The following is a 10,753-nucleotide window of genomic DNA, read 5'->3' as shown; positions in this document are numbered from 1 at the left end:
TCCATTTATTGTATTCTGGCAGCGGGGCACAAGCCAGGTCAGGTCAGGTCAGGTATAGTTGAGGTGGCTTGCACTCAGGAGGGTATATTCATGTCAACTCAATTCATCTCAATGTTTCCATGTTATATTATCTCCAGTGAATGTCAGACTGCAAGTTTGGGTATAATTGCCGGCGCAGTGTTGCGGGAAAATGTTGCAGGGGTGGAGGCGGGCGTGGAGTGTTTTCTCACACAGGTAGGGGAGGCAGTAGTTGGGGGCTGCAGGGGTGGAGGCTGGAGGCAGGGTGGGAGTGTTTCTCACACAGGTAGGGGAGGCAGTAGTTGGGGGCTGCAGGGGTGGAGGCGGGTGGAGTGTTTTCTCACACAGGTAAGGGGAGGCAGTAGTTGGGGGCTGCAGGGGTGGAGGCAGGCGTGGGTGTTTTCTCACACAGGTAGGGGAGGCAGTAGTTGGGGCTGCAGGGGTGGAGGCGGGCGTGGAGTGTTTTCACACAGGTAGGGGAGGCAGTAGTTGGGGCTGCAGGGGTGGAGGCGGGGGTGGAGTGTTTTCTCACACAGGTAGGGGAGGCAGTAGTTGGGGGCTGCAGGGGTGGAGGCGGGTGTGGAGTGTTTTCTCACACAGGAAGGGGAGGCAGTAGTTGGGGGCTGCAGGGGTGGAGGCTGGGTTGTAGTTTTTTCACACAAAGGAAGGGGAGGCTGTAGTTGGGGGCTGCAGGGGTGGAGGCAGGCGTGGAGTGTTTTCTCACACAGGAAGGGGAGGCAGTAGTTGGGGGCTGCAGGGGTGGAGGCGGGCGTGGAGTGTTTTCTCACACAGGAAGGGGAGGCAGTAGTTGGGGGCTGCAGGGGTGGAGGCGGGCGTGGAGTGTTTTCTCACAGGAAGGGGAGGCAGTAGTTGGGGGCTGCAGGGGTGGAGGCAGGTGTGGAGTGTTTTCTCACACAGGAAGGGGAGGCAGTAGTTGGGGGCTGCAGGGGTGGAGGCGGGTGTGGAGTGTTTTCTCACACAGGAAGGGGAGGCAGTAGTTGGGGGCTGCAGGGGTGGAGGCAGGTGTGGAGTGTTTTCTCACACAGGAAGGGGAGGCAGTAGTTGGGGGCTGCAGGGGGAGGCTGGTGTGGAGTGTTTTCTCACACAGGAAGGGGAGGCAGTAGTTGGGGGCTGCAGGGGTGGAGGCAGGTGTGGAGTGTTTTCTCACACAGGAAGGGGAGGCAGTAGTTGGGGGCTGCAGGGGTGGAGGCAGGTGTGGAGTGTTTTCTCACACAGGAAGGGGAGGCAGTGGTTGGGGGCTGCAGGGGTGGAGGCGGGGGGGGAGTGTTTTCTCACACAGGAAGGGGAGGCAGTAGTTGGGGGCTGCAGGGGTGGAGGCAGGTGTGGAGTGTTTTCTCACACAGGTAGGGGAGGCAGTAGTTGGGGGCTGCAGGGGTGGAGGCAGGTGTGGAGTGTTTTCTCACAGGTAGGGGAGGCAGTAGTTGGGGCTGCAGGGGTGGAGGCAGGTGTGGAGTGTTTTCACACAGGTAGGGGAGGCAGTAGTTGGGGGCTGCAGGGGTGGAGGCAGGTGTGGAGTGTTTTCTCACACAGGTAGGGGAGGCAGTAGTTGGGGGCTGCAGGGGTGGAGGCAGGTGTGGAGTGTTTTCTCACACAGGTAGGGGAGGCAGTAGTTGGGGGCTGCAGGGGTGGAGGCGGGTGTGGAGTGTTTTCTCACACAGGTAGGGGAGGCAGTAGTTGGGGGCTGAAACATTCAATAAGTTCATAATGAAGTGCTTCAGCGCGTCCTGCTGCCACTCAGCAAGCGTTGGTGCTGGAATTGTTATATCAACACCTCGGCCTCGGGGAATTCAAGGATGGCGGCTGAGGGCCTCAAGGTTTGCACGGAGTTAACCAATCCAGTTGTATTAGAGATCAGCGGCGGGGGTCCGTGTGCCCTGCCCCCACGAGCATAGGGGGGCAGGTTTACTATGTGACGGTAATCAAAACATTAAGACAAAACTGCCACTGAAGTGTTCCTGCTTGTTTTCCTGCTTGGCTGTCTGGCATGTCACTCCATCATCACCAGCCTCTTCCTCTAATTGTCCCCCTTCCTCCTCCTCCTCTGCCGTCAACAACCAGAGCCACCAGTGAGGGGCAGCGAGGGCAGGCCGCCTCGCTGCCTCCCTGGGGACCAACAGCAGGAAACGTCAAAACTCTTCTGTCACTAAATCCTTTCCATTTTTCACTCAGGAGTGGGCAGAGTACTGGAGCACCTGATGGCACTTAGACAGAAGAGGGCGTGGCATAAACAGCCCATCTCCTGCACCCCAGGATGTGGTGTTGGCCATGCTGGGAGGAGCACAGCGCCAGGAGACAGCTGCTCAAGTGAGGGTCTGAGGCGGACGCTGTGCTCAGCGCTCGCTGCATCCACGCTGCCGCTGACCTCAGGACCCCTTGGTGCATCCCTCGCCTCGCCTGCCGCTTGGTCCCTGAGTGTGGCGTCGGGGGAACCTTGCCGCCCGCTGCAGCTTCCCTGAGGTTCCTGCAAGACCCTCACCCCAGGAGTGGTGGGCAGGGGAGGCTGCAAGGCCGGGCAGCAGCCTGAGTGGCGGGACCAGCAGGAACACTGCCACTGCTGTGAGGACCAGAAGAACACAACCACCACCAACAACAACAACGGCAACAACAACAACAGCATAACCACCACCAACAACAGCAACTATATCACCACCACCACCACCACCACTGACAACAACAACAGCAACTGTATCACCACCACCACCACCACCACCTTGCTGCTGGCACCTTCGGCCACAAAGGAAAGGGAAAGTTTGGGTGTGACAAGATTTGAGACTGGGAGCAAGTTCAGCAGACACAGCCTTGCACACACTGGTGAGGGAAACCATGAGTGGCCAGCGTGTGGGGAAAGACTCCCTGGGAAGGATGACCTCAGCAAATACACCCACACACTCTGCTGAAGGACCCCATGAATGCCAAGAATGGGGCAAAAGGTTCAGTTGCAAGGGTAACCTCAAAAGACACACCCTTACACACACTGGTGAAAGACCTCATGAATGCCAAGAGTGTGGCAAAAGGTTCAGTAGGAAGGGTCACCTCAACACACACACCCTTACACACACTGGCAAAAGGCCTCATGAGTGTGAGGTTTGTGGTGACACATTCATCAGGAAGAGCCATCTCGAGGTACACACTTACACACACACTGGTGAAAGGCCTCATGAGTGTGAGGTTTGTGGTGACACATTCATCAGGAAGAGCCATCTCGAGGTACACACTTACACACACACTGGTGAAAGGCCTCATGAGTGTCTGGAATGAGGAGAAAGGTTCAGAGAGAAGCAAACCCTGGAGCGTCACTCCTTCAGACACTCTGGCCTGAGAGAGTTCAAGTGTGACGTGTGTGGGAAGCACTTCAAGATGAAGGGGGACATTGCCCAGCACATGAAGACCCACTTCTGAGGTGCCGTGCTGTGCTGCTGTGTGGGACCTCAGTGACGGGGAACCAGTCATCAACACCACCTGGAGAGGACTGGCACCATGTTGTGGCTGACTGCTGAGAGATGCACCAACAAGCTGCACCACAGTGAACAGTGCCGTCTGCCCCGAGCCAGAGTGGTGACAACTCTGTCGCCTTGCCCCGGCACAGTGCAGCAGCCAACAAGCAGCACCACAGTGAACAGTGCCGTCTGCCCCGAGCCAGAGTGGTGACAACTCTGTCACCTTGCCCCGGCACAGTGCAGCAGCCAACAAGCTGCACCACAGTGAACAGTGCCGTCTGCCCCGAGCCAGAGTGGTGACAACTCTGTCACCTTGCCCCGGCACAGTGCAGCAGCCAACAAGCTGCACCACAGTGAACAGTGCCGTCTGCCCCGAGCCAGAGTGGTGACAACTCTGTCACCTTGCCCCGGCACAGTGCAGCAGCGGTGACTGGGGCCGCCACAACAGACCATCACCAGGATTATCAAGGAGACGCTGTGTGAAGGTTTGTCACGTCTCCCTGCGCTCCACAAGAAACCCGGCCCAGCAGAGACCACTGGTGCAGACTGCCGGCCTGGGAGCTGTGATGGACGGAGCTTGTTAGGTTTGCTGCCCCGAGGGAAAGGAAGGCAGAATATGTAGCTGGGCAAGGCGTGCACACCAGGAACACTCCAGTGGTGTTTGTCAAGCCTTGTATTGGTGGCCAGTGGCCGGGTGAGTACACACACTAGGATTTAACTATTGAAATAAATGTTTTGTGCAATTCCAAGGTAATGTGAAGATAATTCATCAGTGGATACAGTTCAATAACATTAAATTTAATTGAATTGAAACACTTATTTTTGATCCTCCTTCCACAGAGTTGTCCTCCACACCAAGGAGCACACCAGACACACACATTTCTTGTCCTCCTTCCACAGAGTTGTCCTCCGCAGCAAGGAGCACACCAGACACACACATTTCTTGTCCTCCTTCCACAGAGTTGTCCTCCACACCAAGGAGCACACCAGACACACACATTTCTTGTCCTCCTTCCACAGAGTTGTCCTCCACACCAAGGAGCACACCAGACAGGCACATTTCTTGTCCTCCTTCCACAGAGTTGTCCTCCACACCAAGGAGCACACCAGACACACACATTTCTTGTCCTCCTTCCACAGAGTTGTCCTCCACACCAAGGAGCACACCAGACACACACATTTCTTGTCCTCCTTCCACAGAGTTGTCCTCCACACCAAGGAGCACACCAGACAGACACGTTTCTTCAGGTCTTTGCCAAAAACTCACTGAGGAACAGAGAAGAGAAACTTACTTGTGTTTTGCTTTCATCTTTCTTCCATTGGTTTATATTTTCCCTTATTTCCACAAACAACTCTAACAGATCTTCCTTTCCCAGGTTTGCCCGTGACCCGCGCACCCATTTCCTGGACCAGCGGGGTGAACACCACTTCGGGGAGCCCCAGGGACCCCCTCCCCCGCGGGGCGACGCACGGGACTCAAGGTGGGTGTGGGTCTTGGGCCCTGTGCTGTCCAAATCCCTTATGCAAGAGTTAACCAGCTTCTTCATCCCTGTGCTGTCCAAATCCTTTATGCAAGAGTTAACCAGCATCTTCATTCCTTCCTCCCTGTGCTGTCCAAATCCCTTATGCCAGAGTTAACCAGCATCTTCACTCTTTCATCCCTGTGCTGTCCAAATCCCTTATGCCAGAGTTAACCAGCATCTTCATTCCTTCATCCCTGTGCTGTCCAAATCCCTTATGCAAGAGTTAAGCAGCATCTTCATTCCTTCATCCCTGTGCTGTCCAAATCTCTTATGCAAGAGTTAACCAGTATCTTCATTCCTTCATCCCTGTGCTGTCCAAATCCCTTATGCAAGAGTTAACCAGCATCTTCATTCTTTCATCCCTGTGCTGTCCAAATCCCTTATGCAAGAGTTAATCAGCATCTTCATTCCTTCATTCCTGTGCTGTCCAAATCCTTTATGCAACAGTTAACCAGCATCTTCATTCCTTCATCTCTGTGCTGTCCAAATCCCTTATGCAAGAGTTAACCAGCATCTTCATTCCTTCATTCCTGTGCTGTCCAAATCCTTTATGCAACAGTTAACCAGCATCTTCATTCCTTCATCTCTGTGCTGTCCAAATCCCTTATGCAAGAGTTAACCAGCATCTTCATTCCTTCATCCTTGTGCTGTCCAAATCCCTTATGCAAGAGTTAACCAGCATCTTCATTCCTTCATCCCTGGCGGAGACGATACAGAATGCCCAACCTCAAGGAAGCTGATTTAGTGAGAGAGTAGATGTGAAGTTTCCAGTGAAGATTTTGAGTTAAGGATAGACCGAGGATGTTTAGTGTTGAAGAAGGTGACAGCTGAGTGTTGTCGAAGAATAGGGGATAGGTGTTTGGAAGATTGTGTCGAGTTGATAGGTGGAGAAATTGAGTTTTTGAGGCATTGAAGGACACAAGGTTCCTTCTGCCCCAATCGGATATGATAGCAAGGTCTGAGGTTAAGCGTTCTGCAGCCTCCAGTCTGGAGTCATGTACTACCTGTTGTGATGGTCTTCTGTTGAAAGAAGTTGAATAATGCAGAGTTGAGTCATCAGCGTATGAGTGGACAGGACAGTTTGTTATGGAAAGAAGATCATTGATGAATAACAGGAAGAGAGTGGGTGATCGGACAGAGCCCTGTGGAACACCACTGTTGATAGGTTTAGGGGGTTTATGCAATAGTTAACCATGATCTTCATTCCTTCATCCCTGTGGTGTCCAAATCCCTTATGCAAAAGTTGAGCAGCATCTTCATTCCTTCATCCCTGTGCTGTCCAAATCCCTTATGCAAAAGTTGAGCAGCATCTTCATTCCTTCATCCCTGTGCTGTCCAAATCCCTTATGCAAAAGTTGAGCAGCATCTTCATTCCTTCATCCCTGTGCTGTCCAAATCCCTTATGCCAGAGTTAACTGTAGAACTGTAACGCTTAATTTGACTAACACAGAGAGTAACGTGGGTCCCCACTGTAGAATATATTGAAAAAAATACAAAAATCGTATTTCTTGACCTCCAAAGCTACAAATCTCTAAAAATAGACATTCCTGAATACAATCACAGTATTTAAATTAAAGTTTATCTCTACACCTATTTTTTGTGAGTAAATTAATAAAAAAATGTAAAAAAATAATAGGTAACGCATATGACAGGAAAATAAATTGTAAGTAAAATTCCTCTTTCTTGGCTGGATGGCCTTCATGAAGAACAATGGCAAGTCCTTCTGCATCAGAAAAAGTGACGTGCCTGGAACAAATGAATGTGGCCAAGTATTCTACCTCTAATTTAGGACATTCTATATTTATAAAGTCACATGCATACATGTAACACGTATATTTGCATAATAGTTTGTATTTTGAGAGAATATCTATATTCATGAAGAAAATGCTTCATTATAAAGATCAATTTGCGTTTGGAATGGCGAGGTGCCGTGGAGAAGCCTAAAGGGCCGGCAACAGGTGATGTGTTATCTTTTCCTGTAGTGAGTCTTGGGGTGTTCCTGTGGTGTCACAGTAACATTCATGGTGCGTCGATGCCAACTACAACTTTTGGCACATTGCCACGGCAGTCAGCAGGGGCCTTATCAGCAGGGCATCTGGCAGGTGTGGGCACTATGGATGTGATCTCAGCTTGGCTGGCAGTATCTTCACTTTCACAATAAATTGTTTGATAGTGACATCATCACATAAACTGATGGTGTCCTCTGCTAAGATCTGTGCGATGGCTTTTGCTCAGTACAGTGTGACACGTTATCGTTTTTCTCGACATTTCCTCTGTCTAAAACTAAACAAAATATAATACTTACAGATATGTAGATGATAACAACACTTTGAAGAAAGACTAATAGCCTACTAAACACACAAACTTGAATTAGTGCCTCTACGTCTCATATTTCCATGTACTATAATAATGACTTTTTCTGTATGGAGTGTCATGAGTAAGAATCACATGGTTGGAATCTGTGGGTCCGACCGGACCCACACTACCTCCTACCTTGTGTCAGGAGCGTGCACGGTGAAGATGGCATATCCCTTCATCAAGCTCTGAGTGTCAAATGGCTTCAACCAGACCCACAACTCGCATGTGGCTACCACTTTGATAAAAGAGCTTGAATATCAAAAAGTAGAGACAGCTTGGGTCTGCCCGGGCCCAGCGATACTGTTCTAGGGTTAACCAGCATCTTCATTCCTTCATCCCTGTGCTGTCCCTTATGCAAGAGTTAACCAGCATCTTCATTCCTTCATCCCTGTGCTGTCCAAATCCCTTATGCAAGAGTTAACCAGCATCTTCATTCCTTCATCCCTGTGCTGTCCCTTATGCAAGAGTTAACCAGCATCTTCATTCCTTCATCCCTGTGCTGTCCAAATCCCTTATGCAAGAGTTAACCAGCATCTTCATTCCTTCATCCCTGTGCTGTCCAAATCCCTTATGCAAGAGTTAACCAGCATCTTCATTCCTTCGTCCCTGTGCTGTCCAAATCCCTTATGCAAGAGGTAACCAGCATCTTCATTCCTCCATCCCTGTGCTGTCCAAATCCCTTATGCAAGAGTTAACCAGCATCTTCATTCCTCCATCCCTGTGCTGTCCAAATCCCTTATGCAAGAGTTAACCAGCATCTTCATTCCTTCATCCCTGTGCTGTCCAAATCCCTTATGCAAGAGTTAACCAGCATCTTCATTCCTTCATCCCTGTGCTGTCCCTTATGCAAGAGTTAACCAGCATCTTCATTCCTCCATCCCTGTGCTGTCCCTTATGCAAGAGTTAACCAGCATCTTCATTCCTTCATCCCTGTGCTGTCCCTTATGCAAGAGTTAACCAGCATCTTCATACTGTCCATTGAATCCCTACTAATGAGACTTTCTATGCATCAAAGTGAAGGCCTTCTTTGTTGATTTATACCATAAGGTGCTGGCTATCATGTGTTTGAAGGTACCCTAAACTTAACCTAACAAACCCCAAACAGTTACTATAGGTCTTGACTAAGAAAATTCATCTATGCTTCCTTACTAATGAGACTTTCTATACAACAAAGTGAGGTCATTCCTTGTTGATTTATACCATAGTTTTCTAGCTCATGTGTTAGAAGATGCCCTAACAATAACCTAACCTAACAAAACCACAAACTGTTACCACAAAGTTACTCTAAAAAATCGTATATGCTTCCTTACGAATGAGACGTGATTATCTGAGTGAGTGAGGTCATTCTGTGTTACTCTATGCCATAAGCCCATCATGTGCTTGAAGATGCCCTAACAATAACCTAACCTAACAAAACCACAAACTGTTACCACAAATTCAGTTATACTCTGAAAAATCATATATGCCTCCTTACGAATGAGACGTGATTATCTGAGTGAGTGAGGTCATCTGTGTTACTCTATGCCATAAGCCCATCATGTGCTCTAAGATGCCCTAAACCTGACCTAACCTAACAAAACTTTGAACAGTTATTACATGTCTGTCCTCAGAAAAATCATATATGCTTCCTTCATAAGACTTTCAATATAACAAGGTGAGGTCTTTCCTTGTGATTTATGCTACAAGTTGTTGGCTGTCATGTGTTTGAAGCTGCCATAAACTTGATCTGACCTAGCAAAACCACAAAAGTTATACTGTACATCTTGACTCAGAAAAACTCATCTATGCTTCCTTACTAAGGAGGCTTTCTACACAACAAAGTGAAGGCTTTCTTTGTTGATTTATGCTATAGCTTTGTGGATATCATGTGCTTAAAAGTTTCCTAAACTTAACCAACCCAACAAAACCCCAAACAGTTACCACACGTCTTGACTCAGAAAAAACATATATGCTTCCTTCATAAGACTTTCAATATAACAAGGTGAGGTGTTGATTTATGCTATAGCTTTGTGTATATCATGTGCTTAAAAGTTTCCTAAACTTAACCAACCTAACAAAACCCCAAACAGTTACCACACGTCTTGACTCAGAAAAAACATATATGCTTCCACAGTAATGAGACTTTCTGTATAGCATAATGAGTTCATCCTTTGTTAATTTATGCCATAATTTGCCGCCTATCATGTGTTTGAAAATTCTCTCTACTTAACCTAACCTAACAAAACCCCGAACAGTTACCACACGTCTTGACTCAGAAGAGTCATATATGCTTCCTCAGTAATGAGACTTATGATCTAACAAAGGGAGGTCTCTCTTGTTTAATTCATGCCATAAGTTTCTGGCCATCTTGTGTTGAAGATGCCCCAGACTTGCCCTCCCCTGTACAGTACTGTGCAGCACTGGCTCATGTTACTGTTGCATAACCTTAGAAGAGTGCTGTGCACAGTTACGCCAAGAAGGTATTTTTCAGTGAAAAGTTCATGAATGTGTAACGTCTTTTTTTTTAAGCCAACGCTACATTCCTCCTGACGGCCACTGTTTAGATGGTAATGTGGTAGCCGGGTGGTCGTCTGGCTATTTCCGAGCGGTTGTCAATGATGTTGAGACAAGCCTCAAGACAAGTGAACACTCGTTCTGGGTTTTAGCGCGGTAATGCTGGAAGGTGGGTGGATTCCCGTGTGAACCACTCTGAGACAATGTTTAGTTAAGGGGGAGGTGGTGATAACGTGCGTGTGTGGGGGTGTGTTCAGTAATGCCCAAATGGCAGGTTGACAGGCTTGAAATTAAACCACTTACAGCAACTTAATAACTTTTCTTATGTATAAATATAGTTACAGCCCCTGGCCGGTTAGCGGAGTGACAATTTTAAATGAATACATACATAACGGCATATTATTGAACCTAACTAACTATCAGGGAGATTGGGGAACATTTGGATGCTTATCTGTGTTGAAGTGCTGACTGGTGCAGGATGGAGGAGGGCACTGGGGCGATTGAGGTGCCAGCAGGGGGGGGGGGATGCCAGGGCCGGTAACTGGAGCAGCGTTGTTGACGAGGCGTGGTTGAAGAGGCCGTGGTTGGGTGGTTTACGAGCTGAGGCGTGGTTGAAGAGGCCGTGGTTGGGTGGTTTACGAGCTGAGGCGTGGTTGAAGAGGCCGTGGTTGGGTGGTTTACGAGCTGAGGCGTGGTTGAAGAGGCCGTGGTTGGGTGGTTTATGAGCTGAGGCGTGGTTGAAGAGGCCGTGGTTGGGTGGTTTACGAGCTGAGGCGTGGTTGGGTGGTTTACGAGCTGAGGCGTGGTTGGGTGGTTTACGAGCTGAGGCGTGGTTGAAGAGGCCGTGGTTGGGTGGTTTACGAGCTGAGGCGTGGTTGAAGAGGCCGTGGTTGGGTGGTTTAC

The 10,753-nt window shown here is 49.2% G+C and overlaps 1 protein-coding gene and 1 pseudogene across 1 annotated transcript; one reads left to right on the top strand and one right to left on the bottom strand.

The window, feature by feature from the left end:
- Window positions 1–2,907: 2,907 nt before the first annotated feature.
- Window positions 2,908–4,170, bottom strand: LOC126988361 (uncharacterized). Its single transcript, XM_050846430.1, has 2 exons — window positions 3,700–4,170; window positions 2,908–3,610 (listed from the first exon to the last, which is right to left on the bottom strand). The coding sequence occupies exons 1-2, from the start codon at window positions 3,927–3,929 to the stop codon at window positions 2,908–2,910; spliced, it is 933 nt and encodes a 310-aa protein (XP_050702387.1). The 5' UTR covers window positions 3,930–4,170.
- The window catches only part of LOC126988315 (neurofibromin-like), a 219,442-nt pseudogene continuing 211,786 nt past the window's right edge, over window positions 3,098–10,753 (top strand).

The sequence above is a fragment of the Eriocheir sinensis genome, chromosome 69 (assembly GCF_024679095.1).
Source record: "Eriocheir sinensis breed Jianghai 21 chromosome 69, ASM2467909v1, whole genome shotgun sequence".
In the NCBI taxonomy this organism is placed as follows: Eukaryota; Metazoa; Arthropoda; class Malacostraca; order Decapoda; family Varunidae; genus Eriocheir; species Eriocheir sinensis.
This window is presented reverse-complemented; position numbering and strand designations above follow the sequence as displayed.

Bases quoted from the DNA above. Each gene is read 5' to 3' on its own strand.
- LOC126988361 (XM_050846430.1), bottom strand. From the start codon at position 3,929: ATGGTCTGTTGTGGCGGCCCCAGTCACCGCTGCTGCACTGTGCCGGGG. The intron at 3,611-3,699 runs GTGACAGAGTTG...TGCCGGGGCAAG, and splicing joins CTGCACTGTGCCGGGGCAAG to GCGACAGAGTTGTCACCACT.